This window comes from Pseudophryne corroboree, chromosome 5, assembly GCF_028390025.1.
Source record: "Pseudophryne corroboree isolate aPseCor3 chromosome 5, aPseCor3.hap2, whole genome shotgun sequence".
In the NCBI taxonomy this organism is placed as follows: Eukaryota; Metazoa; Chordata; class Amphibia; order Anura; family Myobatrachidae; genus Pseudophryne; species Pseudophryne corroboree.
This window is the reverse complement of record NC_086448.1, coordinates 530,802,969-530,822,661: the sequence shown is the minus strand read 5'-3', so window position 1 is coordinate 530,822,661 and position 19,693 is coordinate 530,802,969. Positions and strand designations below refer to the sequence as shown.

The 19,693-nt window shown below is 48.4% G+C and overlaps 1 protein-coding gene across 6 annotated transcripts in view; it reads right to left on the bottom strand.

Annotated features, from left to right (window-relative positions):
- SYCP2L (synaptonemal complex protein 2 like) overlaps positions 1-19,693 on the bottom strand; it is a 905,846-nt gene that overhangs the window by 236,679 nt on the left and 649,474 nt on the right. For all 6 annotated transcript variants that reach the window (XM_063923155.1, XM_063923158.1, XM_063923156.1 and 3 more), the window contains one exon: positions 15,322-15,371. In XM_063923155.1, coding sequence (XP_063779225.1) covers positions 15,322-15,371 — 50 coding nt within the window. The remainder of the gene's footprint in view (positions 1-15,321; positions 15,372-19,693) is intronic.

Genomic DNA, 19,693 nt, shown 5'->3' with positions numbered 1-19,693 from the left:
GGAGTCATGGGCGAAGGTAGTTGGCACCCCCTGTAAACTACAAATTTGTGTCCTAGCCACTATACTGTTTAAATGAACAGTACATGCCAAAAACGAGGCGCAAAATAAGGGGTGTGACATCACAAGGAAGGGGTGTGACCACACAATAGTACCACCAATTCAAATTACGTCAACCAGGAGACCAATCTTATTGACATTACACTGCACATAGTACCTCTATTTCATATTACACCACAGAGTAGTGCTCCTTACATTATGACAGAGAGTACTGCCCCAAATTCACGCTACTCTACACAGTAGTGTCCTTTATACACATGCCCACAGTATCAGTTCCGCTTATACATATAGTAAATGCCCATGGTAGCAGTACCACTTATACATATAATGATGCCCATGGTAGCAGTGCCACTTATACACATAATAAATGCCCATGGTAGCAGTGCCCCTTATACACATAATAAATGTCACCCCCCACCCTACTTGCCTCATCTGCAGCACTGCAAGTATGACGGTACGAGGCGGTATGGCGTACCGGTAAGAAATTCCCAGCCGGTACGCCGTACCGTCCAACATACCTGCCTCCCGCTGGCTGCTATGTGAGGGGAGGAGAGCGCAGCGCCTCTCCTGCCCCTCAATTCTCTGAAATGGATTGTCCGTGCTGCGGCGGCAGCAGGGTAAATCTCATAAGGCACCAGTTTGCTAGCCAATTAGAGCTCGCGGACTGGCAGCTGCGGCTCCGGATTGGCTGCCGGTCCGCGAGCTCTGATTGGCTAATGAAATGGTGCCTCATTTGAGATACCCGTCACCGGAGCTGCAGAGACCGGACTTCACGAGCATTGAGGGCCAGGAGAGGCGCTGCGCTCTCCTCCCCTCACACAGGACAGAAGAAACAAGAGGCAGCGGTGAGCGGGGCACTGTATATCTGGCACTGTGGGGGCATTTGTGTATCTGGCACTGTGGGGGCATTTGTATATCTGGCACTGTGGGGCAATGTATATCTGGCACTGTGGAGCAATGTATATCTGGCACTGTGGAGCAATGTATATCTGGCACTGTGGGGGCATTTGTGTATCTAGCACTGTGGGGCAATGAATATCTGGCACTTTGGGGGCATTTGTGTATCTGGCACTGTGGGGCAATGTATATCTGGCACTTTGGGGGCATTTGTGTATCTGGCACTGCGGGGGCATTTGTGTATCTGGAACTGCGGGGGCATTTGTGTATCTGGAACTGTGGGGGCATTTGTGTATCTGGCACTGTGGGGCAATGTATAACTGGCACTGTGGGGGCATTTGTGTATCTGGCACTGTGGGGTCATTTGTGTATCTGGCACTGTGGGGGCATTTGTGTATCTGGCACTGTGGGGGCATTTGTGTATCTGGCACTGTGGGGACATTTGTGTATCTGGCACTGTGGGGGCATTTGTGTATCTGGCACTGTGGGGGCATTTGTGTATCTGGCACTGTGCGGGCATTTGTGTATCTGGCACTGTGCGGGCATTTGTGTATCTGGCACTGCGGGGGCATTTGTGTATCTGAAACTGTGGGGGCATTTGTGTATCTGGAACTGTGGGGGCATTTGTGTATCTGGCACTGTGGGGCAATGTATAACTGGCACTGTGGGGGCATTTGTGTATCTGGCACTGTGGGGACATTTGTGTATCTGGCACTGTGGGGGCATTTGTGTATCTGGCACTGTGGGGGCATTTGTGTATCTGGCACTGTGGGGGCATTTGTGTATCTGGCACTGTGGGGGCATTTGTGTATCTGGCACTGTGCGGGCATTTGTGTATCTGGCACTGTGGGGACATTTGTGTATCTGGCACTGTGGGGGCATTTGTGTATCTGGCACTGTGCGGACATTTGTGTATCTGGCACTGTGCGGGCATTTGTGTATCTGGCACTGTGCGGACATTTGTGTATCTGGCACTGTGCGGGCATTTGTGTATCTGGCACTATTGGGGTAAAATATGTGTCTGCCCCCCCCCCCCCCCCATAGGTGTATCATGCCCCCATTTTTTTTTTTGCACGTGCACACACAGTACCTATAAGACATTTTTTTCTACTTGCACCACTGCTCATCTGTCACTGGTGTCTGCTCTCATCGCGCCACCGGCTCCTCATTCCCACTGCAGCCTAGCACTGAGGGAGGTGGGCTAAGGGCGTCAGTCACAGTCTAGCACCACCTGCCCACCCTTTCTAGTTATGGGGTAGCTGCGCCTGCACTACAGAATTCTCATGGCCGGGCGAGGTGGGCCTCCAAACAGAACTGACGGAATGCAGTTCCGTGCCGTTTTGGCCCACTTTAACCCCTAGTCCCTACCATTCATTTGTCTCTAACTATATATGTGCACATTTGTCTAACTTTAACCCCACCATCTCTGTATTGTATGAATCTGTTCTTTCTTTCTCACCTTGTGTCTGTATCCCTTTACCTTTCATATCATATCTACCATGTAAAGCTTCTAACATCAACTCCCACTTTTCCTTTGTGCCTCTCGTAAATCACTTTTTTTTCTGTCTTGCACCAGGGATTCAGTATGACTTCCCGATGGATGGGATGCTGGTGGTCAGAATACAGACAGCGGCATTCCGTCCATCAGAATACCGACAGGCCTCAGAAAGTACCCTAACTCTCCCCTGCCCCATACCCTAACACTCCCTTGTGGGTCCCTAAACCTAACCCTCCCTTCCCCAGTGCCTAACCGTAACCCTCCCTGCTTGGTGCCCGACTCTAACCTCCCCTTGAAAGTACCTAAACCTAACCCCTGGTACCTAACCATTCCCTTCACCCTAACCCCCTTACTAGTGCCTACCCCCCGCAGCAGTAAGTGATCGCGTCTCGCTAGAACAAGGATTGGGATTGTCATCAGTAATTTGGCAGCTGGGATCTCGTCCAGTGGCATTTTAACTGCATCCCTGCACCAGCTGCCTCCTCCCTATTCACATGAGTATTCCTTTCTAAAAGCTGCTGTGCCTGATAATGCTACAGTACATGGAGATCTTTTAACTGCAGCAGTCAGGCCAGTCTGAAAGTTACAGTTTCTCCTGGCAACTTCCTCCCTCCCTACATACAGGCTGACATCCCAGACTGGCAGTGTCCCAAGAGCACGCAGTGCAGGTAGAGGTCAGAGTAGACTCATAACTCCCCTCTCCTGCTGGATGCACAGCCACCGCGTCCGTATAGTCTCTTCCTTTGAGGTCCGCACCAATTACGTCAATAGCGTTTGGCACGTGGACCTACTACTCCTCCTGTCAGCCGGGTAGGGGGTCGGGCACCTGTACTCCCAATAGTTGCAAGTGGCCGCGATGCACACCACAATGTTTAAATCAGCCGGCGGGTGATGGGTTGGGAAAAGGGGGGCGGAGCCACGTATGACAGGTGGCCCCACACACCAGTCGGCCCACCGGGACCTCCACCGGGGCGAATTATGGCCGATCCGGGCCTGCAAGTGAGACATACAGTATTTACTGGAAAACTCTGTGTTTTTGTTTAGAGACAGTTAGGAACGTCTTGTGTTTAGTTAGTGTTAAACCTGCAAGGTGTTTTCTTTTGATGTTTGTTTTATTTTCTGCTTAATAAAACTGGTTGCGGCCAGTTGCACCACAAACTGGACTTGTGTGATTTCTCAGCTGCTGCTTGCTGCCATCTACCCCAGGACCCTGTTCCCCTACAGTGTTACAACATATATAGATATATACAATGCACAGTAAAGACTGGATGTTTATCACTGGGTACTTGTACTAAATAACCCTGAATGTATGCACTTGTTCTTAACTAACACTGTCTAGATGACATGTAGAATACTTAAATGTCCTGTAAACGAACAGCACTGATGAAGCAGGCGACATTACAGAGGAGGCACTGCCCACCAGTCCCAGATTCAGCGTAGCATGTGTGTTAATGGCGCCCAAACGCTGACAGGGAGTGAGTGAGTGAGACAGAGAGATGCAGCTCCAGGGCGGGAACATTTACTCTAAATGGCGCCCAGGGGCTAGGGGAGGGACTACAGGTCAGAGCCTTATCCCCTTGCTGGACTTCACCACCGGGTACTGTGGACCATAATAAAACGGTTATATATAACCGACCTGTGCCCCTGCCTTGGTGGTCTAGTGGGGTCCCTGTACCAACACAGAGTCCACCCCAGCACGCGCGACCCACCTCCTAATGGCTGCGCCGGATTGCGATTTTCGACGGGTCCCGCCTGGGGGACCCTCTTACCTCCTCCCTTGATGCGGGGGGAGGTGATGGAGTTGCAGCAGGAGATGTCATCTAGCACTAAGAATGCCTCTGCTGCAGCCCTTGAAGTCTATCTTCTTAAAGCTATTTTCGCGTGTTAGTGTCCTGCCTGCAGAGCCCCCACTTATAAAACTGAGCTCCTGTGCACGGAGGCGGGGTTATAGAGGAGGCGGCGCTGAGCATCTTGGGAACAGTCAAAGCTTTTAGCCTGTTGGTGCCTCGGATCAAGATCCTACTCTACACCCCCAATGTTATTCCCTGTGGAACCCCAGTGTACCCCGCTGCATGGTTCAGTTTCTCTTCAGTCTTTATGAGTTTTAATCCAGACAGAAAGACCAAAACAGGTTCTTCTGCTGGATCTGCCCAGCATATATACTAAATTTTAAATGGAACCCGGCTTTTCTCCAGCTTAGAATAGGAGTAATTGTCATTAAGGAAAGGGTCCGTAAAATTCTGGGATTTGGAATAGTAGATGCCAGTGACTGCCAGAAACTCATTAAAAATATCATTAACAATCTGTACTGTAGAAGGGGGGGCGTGGCTAGCCGTGCAACAGGATGGACGTGTGGCCTCACAGCTCCTACAACAAGCCCAGTTATTTCCCCATCTTAGCCACCCCACACGAATTCGGAGCCCACCCCTGTGTACCCCTTGCTTGGCAGCAACTGCCCGGTGCCAGCTGCGGAGCCAGCGGACACTCTAGGTGCCTGTGCGGGTTGCGGCCTGCGCCGGGATAGGAGCCGGGACCTCGATTCCCTGGGAGCCGGACCGGAAGTTGCCACGGAGACCCCCGCTTGCGCTTGACGCCAGTGATTCCAGTGGTGCAGTGCCCCGTCTGACGTACCCGGGGAGCTTCTCACCTTGCCACCACGGGACGAAGCGGTAGAGGCCCGGAGGAGTACACGCTAGCGCTGACGAGCGGCGCCTGCATCTCCCTCCGGAAGTTGGAGCTGCGGCACCAGCGCTGCACGGCCTCTGGATCTGTGCGCAGGGCATACACCGCGACCACCCTCTGCAGGAGCCTGCTGCCAACCGAGGAGGGGGAGTTTTCAGTGAAGCCCACAGCCGCGGTCAACTTGTGGGGTAAGCACTGCATATGCATTGCTCCTGTGGGAGCTACAGCCCAGCTGCGGCAGCCATCTTTATTACTCCAGCAGCCCTTCGTCAGCCTGTGAAGCTGCAGGTACACTAGCCGAACGCTGCAAAGGGGATCCTATATGGGCTGGTCTCTGGCTCTGCCCTGACTGCCCAGATCTTACCCAGGCCTCCTGCACTTATAATTGCCACTGTTACCCTGCCTGGATACACTCTGACATTCAGGGGTGCATTTTCTTCCCTATGAATCTGGCCACTGGCTAAGATCTTCAAAACCACCCCTCAACCCTCTCCGTATTCCCACCACCCCCGCACTGGGATACATATCCCCTACGGCTTAAGAGCATTGTTATATCGCAAGAAACTGCCCCACACACTGGCCTCACAGGTGATGGGCTGATGCTGCCCGTGTGTGGCCCCCACACCCAGTTTTTTTAATTCACTCTGTGGATCCGTGAATATTGTGCGTTTCCATGCTATCTAATACCGGCTATTAATATGTCTAACAAGAACAGGAAAGCGTCGGCTGCGACTACTCCTTCTATATTTACGCCTAAATCGAAAGCACCGCCGCAGAATACATATCGTGCGGGGTCATCTCCCCCCGATTCCCCACCAGAGCTGGACATAGACCCGTCCATACACTCTGTCCTCACTACTCTGGTAGAAGGCATAAAGCTGACCTTTCAACAAGAGCTCAAATTTAAATCTGAACTGACTTCCCTCGGTACGAGAACTGACGCTTTAGAGTCCAAAACGGACGGCATATGCCAATACCAAGGCTCGGTGGAAAGGGAGCTCTCCCTCCTCAGATCTGAAATTGCCGATCTTAAGGAAAAACAAGAGGATATGGAGAACAGGTCTCGTAGGAATAACCTACGGATTCGGGATGTCCCTGAGACTATCTCTGCTTCGTCCATACCCGCATTTCTCAAGGATCTCTGCGTACTGTGCACTCACATCCAGGCCTCTTCCGGGCCAACAGCCCCGAAATATTATCACCCGCCTGCACTATTATCAGACTAAAGAGAAGCTCGTCATTGCGACCAGAGAGTCACTGTCCATCACATTTAGGGACACGCAAGTCCAACTATTCCAAGATCTAGCACCTTCCACTATACAGAAAAGGAGGGATCTTCAAACTATTACCAGAATTCTGCGCCACCACAACATTAAATATAGATGGAACTTTCCCTTCCAACTCCAAGTCCTGGCGGACAACACTGTTCGCACAGCCAAAACGGTGGAACTAGGTCAAAAATTATTGGAGGATTTAGATATTCTGCCTGAACCTAACACCGGTGCTGTTCCACCGGGCTCTCCTAAGCCACAGCGTTCCCAAACTCCTCAAGCAACATGGCAGCAGGTGCGCCATGGTCCAAAAAATGACTCTGCCCCTCCTTGACTTGGAACTTTCACTCGTTTGGTCTTGTATTCCGTCCGGAGATGGAAGTGTGACAGTTTATTTACTAACATGTGTTCTGTCTTAATGGTTTAACGCCTTACGCTTGGCCTCCTTAGTGCTAGGTAGTAATGAGGATTGTTTAACATTCCGTTCTTATAGTTGGTTGATGCCACAGATGCCCACCATTGTGGCCTTGTTCTTAGCCAATATTTCACCTTTCGTTTTTTAATTTTTTTTTAATACTTTTAGTTGCAAGATTTGTATTCTGTCTCTATTCTTGGATAATCCTGTATGTCTGTTCTAGATGTTATTGGCTATGGTATGTTTCGGTCTGTATATCACGGATCCACCACTATAGCTCCTCCCTCTCCGGGAGGTCTTCTAGAGGGTTTGGGGGCCTATGGTGTTTCGCCGGCCCTAGACTTTCTCTCCTCCCCTGACGGAGGTCATTATTGTAGTTCATGTTCACCCTGTTTTTTTCCCCTTTTTATTCAAGTGTATTCCTAACTGTCATTATGCTTAGCCCCATCATTGGGGTCCACTCTACAAGGGGTTTCGGCCTGTTTAGGTCCTCTTCTCCTTCCTCTCCCCTTCTTTTCTTCCCTTCCTCTCTCCCCCCCTCCCTGGCTCGACTGGTCCTGTTCAATTTTTCTAGGCTTTTTCAGTGGAACTCGAGAGCTTCTTATGTCTGGCCTCCCCTATGGATCTGAAGGTCTTCTCCTTGAACATTAATGGTCTCAACTCCCCCAAGCGACGTACTCTGGTCCTAGATGCCTGTAGACGGGAGAAAGCTGACATTGTGATGCTACAGGAGACTCACATGACCGGTTCCCACTCTCAATTGCGAGGTAAACGTTTTCCCCAATCCTATTTCGCTTCTGCCCCCTGTAAAAAAAAAAAAAAAGAGGCATCGCAATCCTGATATCTAATAGGGTTCCCTTTACTCTCACTAAATCCCTAGTGGATCCGGAAGGTAGATTTCTTATGTTACTGGGCACCATTGGAGCAGAGACAATTACCCTGGTTAACCTATATGCTCCGAATACTGGCCAGGGACGTTTCTTTCGCAGTATATTCAGACAAATTGAAAGGTTCTCTCGGGGTCATGTATTGATTGGTGGGGATTTCAATACACTCTTAGATCCGACTCTTGATAAAAAAAGCTTCCACACGGATCAAACATTCCCCTGAGATACTGCGAACGGCGCAGGTCCTGGGTGATGGTATGAATAGGCTGATGTTGTTGGATTCATGACGCCTTAAAAATTCTTTGGCTAAAGACTATACCCATTATTCCGCTCCCTACCAAATCTATGCTAGAATTGATATGAAACTTGTATCTCGCTCCCTAGCGCCGACAGTCACCTATGCAGGTATAAAACCTGTCTCGTGGACAGACCACTCGGGAACTATCCTCTTGTTTGACCTTGTTAGTTCCGGTGGTAGGTCTGGGTCTTGGAGGTTGGACGATAGCCTACTTTTGGATCCCTCTACTCTTCGGGACATTAGATCCGCCATTTCGGAATACTTTGAGATCAACGCATCTGATGAGATTGCGAATAGTATTATCTGGGAGGCTCATAAAGCCACGATCAGAGGTAAGCTCATCAGTGCGGCATCTCACCGTCAGAAGCAGACTCAATGTGAAATCTCGTCCCTAGAAACTAAAATAGCGTCACTATTAACTGAACACCAATTGCGCCCCACCCCCACCTTGCTCTCTCAAATTAATACGCTTAGAGGCAGACTTAACACTATATTGTCACGCAGATTGGCCTTTATTTTACGACGGCTTCAACAGAAATACTACGATAAGGCTGACAAAGCCGACTGTTCTGGCTAATAAGCTTCGGGAAAAAAAGGCTTCGAACTTGATTAACAAAGTGAGGTCTCCAACCACGGGGACCGTCACATATGACCCTGAGACAACTGTTCGGGAATTTCAAACCTACTATGAAAAACTTTATAATCTCCCTACTATCCCTTCCTAGCATGAACCTCGGGACACTCCCTCTCTCCCCTCTTTTTTTTCTGACGTTTTACTTCCTCGTGTCTCGGACTAACAGCTGTCTGAGCTAAACGCTGATTTCACGGATATTGAAATTCTTAGTGCAATTAAAAACCTCAAAGCGTCGGCTGCCCCGGGCCCGGACGGTTTCTCCCCCCAATATTATAAAAAGTGTGCATTATATAGTAATCCTAAGGCAGCTGTACTTGCCAATGGGGTGATGTCTCCGTCTTTCCAAATTGCTAATGGCACGCGTAAGGGCTGTCCGCTCTCCCTATTAATATTTGCCCTCTCTATAGAACCCCTCGCTGCAAGGATCCGAGCCAACCCATCAATTAAAGGAGTAAAAGTGGGAGCTGTTGAGCACAAAATTGCGTTGTATGCCGATGACGTGCCGCTCACAATTACCGATCCCGTACACTCATTGCCCCATCTTTTCCGGGAAATAGAGGAGTTTGGAGCACACTCTGGCTATAAAATTAACACTGATAAGACTGAGGTCTTAGACTTTTATATCCCGCAAACCACGAAAAGTAATCTGACTAATAGATTAAATTTTCGTTGGAATACTAAGAAAGTTACGTACTTGGGAGTTGCTATAACCAAAAATTATTCTCATCTTTTTCAGGCAAATTTCCCCAAGCTACTTTTCCAACTTCAAAGAGATCTTGAAAAGTGGGGAACCCATTATATCTCTTGGATTGGCAGTATCAACGCCGTAAAAATGAACCTTTTGCCCAGACTCCTCTATTTGTTCCAAACTCTTCCGGTTCGGGTGCCGCCTTACATCTTCAAAAACCTTCAACACGCCACGTCCCAATTTATCTGGTCCAAAAAGAAACCTAGAGTGAAATGTCTAACACTACAGAAACAAACCTCGGAGGGTGGTCTGGGGGTCCCGGACTTCAAGGCCTACTATATAGCGGCCAAACTGGCACAATGTATCCAATGGAATACTCCAAAAACTGAGAGGGTTTGGGTCTCAATAGAAACCGACTAGCTTAATTTGAACTTTATTTCTTCTTTGCTTTGGCTCCCCTGACAAGCCCCCGTTCCGTTAAGTCTCATCCAGTAGTCTCCCACCCCTTAGACATTTGGGACTTGGCTAACCGTAAATTCCATTTGGTGCCGCTTCCTAGCCCCTTAGTTCCGTTATTTGATAACCCTCTGTTCCAGCCAGGTCGACACCCTAATGCCCTACCGCGTTGGCGGGAAGAGGGGGTTAAATTATTAAATGATATAGCCACAAATTCCCCGTTCCCATCTTTTATAGATCTCCAATCTAAATTTGCTCTGCCGCGCACTCTCTTTTTCCAATACTTACAGATCCGACACTTCCATTCCACGCTTCTAACACAACTTAATCATAGACCACTGTCTACTCTAGAAGTTCTTGCAATGCGCACGGACTCGGCTAAAAGGACATATCTCCACCATTTATAAATTACTGGGGCCCCCCACACAAGTAGATAAGGAGCTTCATGAGAGGGCATGGGAATCTGATCTGGGAGAAACGTTAGACTCTGAAGACTGGTCCGATATCTACGCTAGCCTAGCATCTAGCTCCATATGTGTCCGAGCAAAGGAAAATGCGTATAAGCTTATCTATAGATGGTACTATGTTCCCACCCGACTTGCTAAGATGTTTCCAGATTTGTCTCCTCTCTGTTGGAGATGTAAATCAAAGGATGGTACTTTCTTGCATATTTGGTGGGGATGCCCTAGATTACTCCCCCTCTGGAGGGAACTGGGTTCCCTATTTACCTCGATATTGGGGATTTCTATTCCCTTGTGCCCCAAGCACTTCCTTCTCTCTGTATCGCTACCCGGAGAATCACGATGTCAGACTAAGCTATTCACTCACATGGTTCTTGCTGCTAGGTGTGCCATTGTATCGTTCTGGAAATCCACAGAGGTTCCCGCTGTGGGAGAAATTGTAGGGAAGATATGGCACATTTATACTATGGAACATATCACTAGCATTTTGAAGGGCTCTTCTGAGGCCTTTCTGAGGACCTGGGAACCGTGGACATCCTTTTTTAAGACCTCTCCACCCTTCCGCTAATTGGGTTCAATTATACTGTAAGTTTTAATTGGTCTCCGTCGCCACGTATTCCTGGGACGGATCCGGTCGGGTCATCCCCATCCCCCTGCCCATATCCACTATATTTTACTACTTTTCTTTCTTTCCCCCGACCTCTGGAACTATGTTCCTTCTTTCTCTGTCTTCTTTTTCTTCCACCCTCTTTTCTTTATCTCTATAATACCTCATAATATTATGAAAAATGATGAGTCTTAGCTTTACTTTAGAGGGAATATAAGCTCTCAGGAACTTGCTCGTTTTGGTTCTTGATCTCCCCTATTGGGATGTTTACTGTATATGGATGACTATGTCAGTTTAATGTTACACAATGCTTACACCTATTCCTGTATTGTATCTCATCTATCTAATAAAAAAACAATAAAAAAACAAAACAAAACAAAACAAAAAAACAAATCTGTACTGAAAGATTCATCTTTTTAAATTTCTCCTTACTGAACATCCAAAAATAGCAAATATATCAGATATGGTTTGCTTTAACGCACCATCACATTGCTGGAAAGCGAAACCTTCTAGGCTGTAACTACCAAATTGCCTGCTTGGTCACATAGGCATCAGCCAATATAATTTTCATCAACTTAATCAATTCTGCCATAGGGGGTAACTGCTATTCCCGATGGTCACAACTTGCTCATAATTATACAAAATATCCTTCAAAAAGATGTGTATCACAGCCAGGGCATTCGAGAGCATGGCTGGACCTAGGTAATTTTCAGGGGTCGTGGCCTAATCACAGGAGGCGTGGCCATGCAACCTTAAAAAAATACAAAAAAACTGAAAAAAATTGTATTTTAAGTGCCTTAGCCACACTGCAGCCCAGCACACAGCAGCATGTACTGGGCTGAGGAGAAGAGGTGCAGCTGCTGCTGCCACCAGGTAATGGAGAGGGGGTCAGGGACCCAACTGGGCCCCTCCATCAGACCTGGGCCCGGGTAATTTGTACCCTCTACCACCCCTCTCGGAATCACTGATCACAGCCTGTACAAGAAAATTGTTTTTTCTTGTTGTTTTTTTCTGTTTGATAACAGAAGCCTTATTCTTTATGATGTAAAAAAGGAGTAAGATTCTGGACAGGAAAAGTCAGTAATCAAGTATAAATCTATCTAGAAGATCCTTTAAAATAGGAATTTAATACCTACCGGTAATTCCTTTACTCCTAGTCCGTAGAGGATACTGGGATGGTAAGAGTTACCATGGGGTATAGATGGGATCCATTGGAGCCTGGCACTTTATAAATTCTTCAGTGTGCTGGCTCCTCCCCTCTATGCTCCTCCTGCAGACTCATTCTAGGAAAATGTGCCCGAGGATACAGACATGCTTTGAGACGAGGAAAACAGATAAGAAAAAGTGGTGAGATACGAACCAGCACACAAAATAACAAGAGGATAGCAGCGCAATCCACAACTAGAAACTAGGGACAGCAACAGCAGACCCAAACAGTAAACACGCAAGAACAACTCTTGTAGGAAAATTCGAAGCACAGAGGCGGCCGCCCAGTATCCCCTACGGACTAGGAGAAAAAAAATTACCATTAGGTATTAAATTTCTATTTTTTCTAACGTCCTAGGGGATACTGGGATGATAAGAGTTACCATGGGGATGTCCCAAAGCTCCCAGAACAGATGGGAGAGTGCTGAGACCCCTGCAAAACCAAGCAACCAAACTGAAGGTCCTCAGTAGCCAAGGTATCGAACCTGTAAAACTTTACAAAAAAAGTGTTCGAACCAGACCAAGTAGCAGCTTGGCGTAACTGCAAAGCCGAGATACCACGGGCAGCCGCCCAGGAAGAACCCACCGACCTTGTGGAGTGAGCCTGAACAGAACTTGGCAGCGACAAGGCTGCCGAAGAGTAAGCCTGTTGGATAGTCATCCGGATCTAACGAGCAATAGAGTGCTTTGAAGCAGGACAGCCAATCTTTGTAGCGTCATAGAGAACAAATAGGGAATCCGCTTTCTGGTGACGAGCAGCTCTCTTGACATACACATCCCAAACAACATCAAGGATTTTGAGGCAACCGACGTGTCAGACAACACAGGAACCACAATCAGCTAATTGATGTGAAATGCAGACACAACCTTAGGCAGAAACTGCGGAAGAGTCCTGAGCTCCGTTTTATCCTTGTGAAACACCAGATGAGGGCTCTTACAGGATAAAGCCCCCAAATCCAAGACACGCCTCGCCAAGGCCAACAACATGAGTCTTCCAAGTCAAATACTTCATTTCCACCCGGTATAATGGTTCAAACCAGTCAGATTGGAGAAAAGTGAGGATCAAACTGAGACACCATTGCCTCTATCAGCTAAAGCAGTGCTTTTCTGGGCAGAAAACTAGAGCCTTAATAAAGTAACAAGTTTTTTATATACTCTTATATACATACAATAAATTGCCCCCCCCCCCCACTTTCTACAAAACCCCCTGTATCAGCACAGTACCCCCTGGTTTGAGGGTACTTGGAGGAGCAGCACTTCCCTGCATACAGCCTATAGTGTGATGCAGCAGGAAATGGCACCTCTGAGCTGCTGGTCTCGCTCTCCAGGAAGCCCCGCCCCCTTAATGGCACGCTGTCCCTGCAAAGTTTATACCGGCAAACACACCTTTTGTACAAAAAACGGGGTTAAAACCCCTTTACTGCATCAGCGCAAGTATGGGAATCTGCAGTGGGCACCACAGCGCCGAGTGCCCGCCGCGCCCTTATGCCGCCATTGTAACAGGGGACCTGCTAACGAGAACCCTGGTTTCTGTACTCACCACTCCACCGTCTTCAGCTCTGTTAGGGGTGGCGGCATGCTGTTGTAGTGCAAGCACACCCTGGGAGCAACGCGAAACACCACCTCAGGAGCTATGTCCTGTTAGCGGAGATACGGACCATTAACCCTTCAAGAGGTTGGCTCGATGTCCCCCCTAAGTCCCACGACGCAGGCAGACTGGTGCCAGCCAGCGCTGCCTGAAAATAATAAACTAAAATAAAGTTTTGAAGAAAACTCTCTGGAGCTCCAGAGAAAGCACCCAGCTCCTTGGGCACATTTTTCTAAACTGAGTCTGCAGGTGGGGCATAGAGGGGAGGAGCCAGCACACTGAAGAATTTTTAAAGTGCCAGGCTCCAATGGACCCCATCTATACCCCATGGTATCTCTTACCATCCCAGTATCCCCTAGGACGTGAGAGAAATAAAGAAACGTTTTACCCTGGAATCCAAATTTGGACCATTTGTCCTCCATCCTGCACTGGAGAGAAATACTAGGGCCTGCAATTAAAAACAAAACAAAAACACAACATGTGCACCACCCATTATCATTGTTTGTTTGTTTTTTATGCTGGTCTCAGCTGAGGATGCATAGTCAGTCATTTTAGGCAAAACATCTTGTACCATACTAGGCCATATACACGGGGTGTGCTGTGCAGTGAGTTTCCGGATGCACAAAAAGTATTATATTTACAAAGTGAACATTACATTTTTTCAAAGAATTCGCCAGAGGAGTATATGCAAAGCTGCATGCACTCAAACCACTTGGTGAAGCAGCTGGACTAGTCTGAAGCAGGTATGTCTTCTAAATGCTGGGTGAAGGTCTCCACTGAAGCTTCCAGTGAATCAAAGTGAATCCCACAAACAAGTCACAGTGGGCTAGGTCTGGACTTTATGGTAGATGACCAAGCTCCTGGATGCATTCACAGGCCAGAAAATCCACCACTTTCCTGGACTTGTGGGCAAGTGCATTGTCGTTATGGAGAAGGGCACCACAAGCGCAAGTTCTTGGACAGCGCCTGGAAAGGACTTCCAGCACTTGAGGCAGGCACTGACTGGCGTATCACTCCCCAGTGACGGTACACTGCTGCATGGTACAGTAGCTACATGACCAGTCTTGGCCCAAACATAGCCACCATATGCTTGGCCACGCTGCATTCACGTTGTTACTTCTTTGGCGGCGCAACTCCAACTGGGGCCCATTAGGCCAACTGCCGTTTGATCTTGGGGTTAAAACTGTAGATCCAGGGGATTCATCACTACCGATGACCTCCCAGACAGAGTTTGAGTGAATGCCATTAAACCTGGGCAGCAGGCTGCAGCACTAAGTCATCAGAGTCTCCTTCTGCTCTCGAGTCCGCTGATGGGGCACCAAATCTTGTTCGTATTGATCCTGATGAGATGCCTATCTCCTGCTCTAACTGGGCCACTGTTACCCTGACCTCAGTGCTGTGAGCCAGTAATGCTAACCACTACACCATCTGTGCTGCCCATGCAAAACAATCTTACTTTGCATGTTCCAGATTAATACTGTATTTATAGGTCTCTGGAAACTTGCAGAAAATGTGGTCAGGTAAGTATAGCATTTTCTATCACAGTGCGCGTTTATGGTCAGCCCATTCTTTGCTTCCGAAGATGCGGACATTTTGTGCTCTAATTTGGCCACCTAAATCCATATATATTTAGGCATCTTTAGAGATAATACTTTGTTACTTGGATTAGTGAATACCTGTTAGAAGCAGGCACCATGCTGAAAAGGATCTCCTCTGCAATGGACACCTGGAATAAAGGATTTACAAACTTTGTTTGTTATGAATTTTTAGTATAGCACAACCACAATGAACAGTAATGTACAAGGTTCACCAGAATTAATGGCCAAAGAAAATTTGACCTGAGTGAAGCATAACGCAAATGCAAATCTTGGCTACTGTGAAAGCTATAAACGTACGTACACGATATAAAGAAAAAAACTAGGTGTCACTTAAAACAAACTGCATAAATATAGAGGTTTATTATACAAACAGACTACATCAGGCCTGGCCAATCTGTGGCTCTCCGGCTGTTGTGAAACTCCACATTCCAGCGTGCCCAATACAGTTTTAGCATTCCCTAAATGCAAAACTGTGGCAGGGCTTGCTGGGACTTATAGTTTCACAACAGCTGGAAAGCCACAGGTTGGCCAAGCCTGGACTACACTGTCTTAGAGTGTAATTACCTCCTGGGAGTGGGATAATTAATAAATGTATCTCTCATAAAAAACAGCACAAGTCAGTGGTCAAAAAGGTACTCAAATGCTGTGCTCCTGATTATATAAAAGAGTCTCTAGTATAGACTCATAATGGTAAGCTTGTGAGTTTGCTGTTCTCCTTTATATCTAATGTGCTCCTTAAATATCAATAGCGGATATAAATGAGCCGCATGTAGCATACAAATAATAAGAATTTACTCACCGGTAATTCTATTTCTCGTAGTCCGTAGTGGATGCTGGGGACTCCGTAAGGACCATGGGGAATAGACGGGCTCCGCAGGAGACTGGGCACTCTAAAGAAAGATTCAGTACTATCTGGTGTGCACTGGCTCCTCCCTCTATGCCCCTCCTCCAGACCTCAGTTAAGGAAACTGTGCCCGGAAGAGCTGACATTACAAGGAAAGGATTTTGGAATCCAGGGTAAGACTCATACCAGCCACACCAATCACACTGTACAACTTGTGATAAACTTACCCAGTTAACAGTATGAACAACAACTGAGCATCACTCAACCGATGCTACATAACCATAACCCTTTGTTAAGCAATAACTATATACACGTATTGCAGAAGAAGTCCGCACTTGGGACGGGCGCCCAGCATCCACTACGGACTACGAGAAATAGAATTACCGGTGAGTAAATTCTTATTTTCTCTAACGTCCTAGTGGATGCTGGGGACTCCGTAAGGACCATGGGGATTATACCAAAGCTCCCAAACGGGCGGGAGAGTGCGGATGACTCTGCAGCACCGAATGGGCAAACACAAGGTCCTCCTCAGCCAGGGTATCAAACTTGTAGAATTTTGCAAAAGTGTTTGAACCCGACCAAGTAGCAGCTCGGCAAAGCTGTAATGCCGAGACCCCTCGGGCAGCCGCCCAAGAAGAGCCCACTTTCCTTGTGGAATGGGCTTTCACTGATTTCGGCTGCGGCAATCCCGCCGCAGAATGAGCCTGCTGAATCGTGTTACAGATCCAGCGAGCAATAGTTTGCTTTGAAGCAGGAGCACCCAGCTTGTTGGATGCATACAGGATAAACAGCGAGTCAGTCTTCCTGACTCCAGCCGTTCTGGTTACATAAATCTTCAAAGCCCGGACTATGTCCAGCAACTTGGAGTCCTCCAAGTCACGAGTAGCCGCAGGCACCACAATAGGTTGGTTCAAATGAAAAGATGACACCACCTTTGGCAGAAACTGCGGACGAGTCCGCAATTCTGCCCTGTCCATATGGAAAACCAGATAAGGGCTTTTACATGACAAAGCCGCCAATTCTTACACACGCCTAGCTGAAGCTAAAGCCAACAGCATGACCACTTTCCACGTGAGATACTTTAGTTCCACGGTCTTAAGTGGCTCAAACCAGTGGGATTTCAGGAAATCCAACACCACGTTAAGATCCCAAGGTGCCACTGGTGGCACAAAAGGGGGCTGAATATGCAGCACTCCCTTAACAAACGTCTGAACCTCAGGCAGTGAAGCCAGTTCTTTTTGAAAGAAGATGGATAGGGCCGAAATCTGGACCTTTATGGACCTTAATTTCAGGCCCATCGTCACACCTGACTGTAGGAAGTGCAGGAATCGACCCAGCTGGAATTCCTCTGTAGGGGCCTTTCTGGCCTCACACCAAGCAACATATTTTCACCATATACGGTGATAATGCTTTGCTGTCACGTCCTTCCTAGCCTTTATCAGCGTAGGAATAACTTCATCCGGAATGCCCTTTTCAGCTAGGATCCGGCGTTCAACCGCCATGCCGTCAAACGCAGCCACGGTAAGTCTTGGAACAGACAGGGCCCCTGTTGCAACAGGTCCTGTCTGAGAGGCAGAGGCCATGGTTCCTCTGTGAGTATTTCTTGCAGTTCCGGGTACCAAGTCCTTCTTGGCCAGTCCGGAACAATGAGTATTGTTTTCACTCTTCTTTTCCTTACGATTCTCAGTACCTTGGGTATGAGAGGAAGAGGAGGAAACACATATACCGACTGGAACACCCACGGTGTTACCAGTGCGTCCACAGCTATCGCCTGAGGGTCCCTTGACCTGGCGCAATACCTTTTTAGCTTTTTGTTGAGGCGGGACGCCATCATGTCCACCTATGGCAGTTCCCACCGACTTGCAATCTGCGTGAAGACTTCTTGATGAAGTCCCCACTCTCCCGGGTGGAGGTCGTGCCTGCTGAGGAAGTCTGCTTCCCAGTTGTCCACTCCCGGAATGAACACTGCTGACAGTGCTTGCACGTGATTCTCCGCCCAACGAAGAATCCTGGTGGCTTCTGCCATCGCCACTCTGCTTCTTGTGCCGCCCTGGCGGTTTACATGAGCCACTGCGGTGATGTTGTCTGACTGAATCAGCACCGGTTGGTTGCGAAGCAGAGGCTCCGCTTGACTCAGGGCATTGTATATGGCCCTCAGTTCCAGGATATTTATGTGCAGACAAGCCTCCTGACTTGACCACAACCCTTGGAAGTTTCTTCCCTGAGTGACTGCGCCCCATCCTCGGAGGCTCGCATCCGTGGTCACCAGGACCTAGTCCTGTATGCCGAACCTGCGGCCCTCGAGAAGGTGAGCACTCTGCAGCCACCACAGAAGAGACACCCTGGCCCTGGGAAACAGGGTGATCAGCCGATGCATCTGAAGATGCGATCCGGACCACTTGTCCAACAGATCCCACTGAAAGATCCTCGCATGGAACCTGCCGAAGGGAATGGCTTCGTATGATGCCACCATCTTTCCCAGGACTCGCGTGCAGTGATGCACCGACACCTGTTTCGGTTTTAAGAGGTCTCTGACTAGAGTCACGAGCTCCTGAGCCTTCTCCGCCGGGAGAAACACCTTCTTCTGGTCTGTGTCCAGAATCATGCCCAGAAAGGGCAGACGCGTCGTAGGAATCAGCTGCGATTTTGGGATATTCAGAATCCAGTCGTGCTGTTGCAACACTTCCTGAGAGTGTGCTACGCTGATCAGCAACTGCTCTCTGGACCTCGCCCTTATGAGGAGATCGTCCAAGTATGGGATATCGAATTCCAGTTTGTATCCCTGAGACACAACTTGTATAGCCCAAGGATCCACCCGTGAGCGAACCCACTGGTGGCTGAAATGTCGGAGACGCGCCCCCGCGGCTCATGGCTCCGCCTGTGGAGCCCCAGCGTCATGCGGTGGATTTAGTGGAAGCCGGGGAGGACTTTTGTTCCTGGGAACTAGCTGCGTGGTGCAGCCTCTTTCCTCTACCCCTGCCTCTGGCAAGAAAGGATGCACCTCAAACTTTCTTGCTCTTTTGCGAATGAAAGGACTGCATTTGGTAATACGGTGCTTTCTTAGGCTGTGGCGGGACATAAGGCAAGAAATTTGACTTCCCAGCCGTAGCTGTGGAAACTAGGTCTGAGAGACCGTCCCCAAACAATTCCTCACCCTTATAAGGTAAAACCTCCATGTGTTTTTTAGAGTCGGTATCCCCTGTCCATTGCCGAGTCCATAAGACCCTTCTGGCAGAAATGGACATTGCGTTTACTCTAGAGCCCAGCAGGCAAATGTCCCTCTGAGCATCCCGCATATATAGGACCGCGTCCTTGATATGTGCCAGGGTCATTAGAACAGAGTCCCTGTCCAGGGTATCTAACTCCTCAGACAGAGTATCCGTCCATGCTGCTACCGCACTACACATCCAGGCCGAAGCAATTGCTGGCCTCAGCAGCGTACCAGAATGTGTGTAAACAGACTTCAGGATAGCTTCCTGCTTTCTATCCGCAGGGCCACCTTCTTAGATAAGCGTGTCAACGCCTTGTCTACCCTGGGGGAGGATTCCCAGCGTAACCTGTCCGTTGGCGGGAAAGGATACGCCATCAGCAATCTCTTGGAAATTA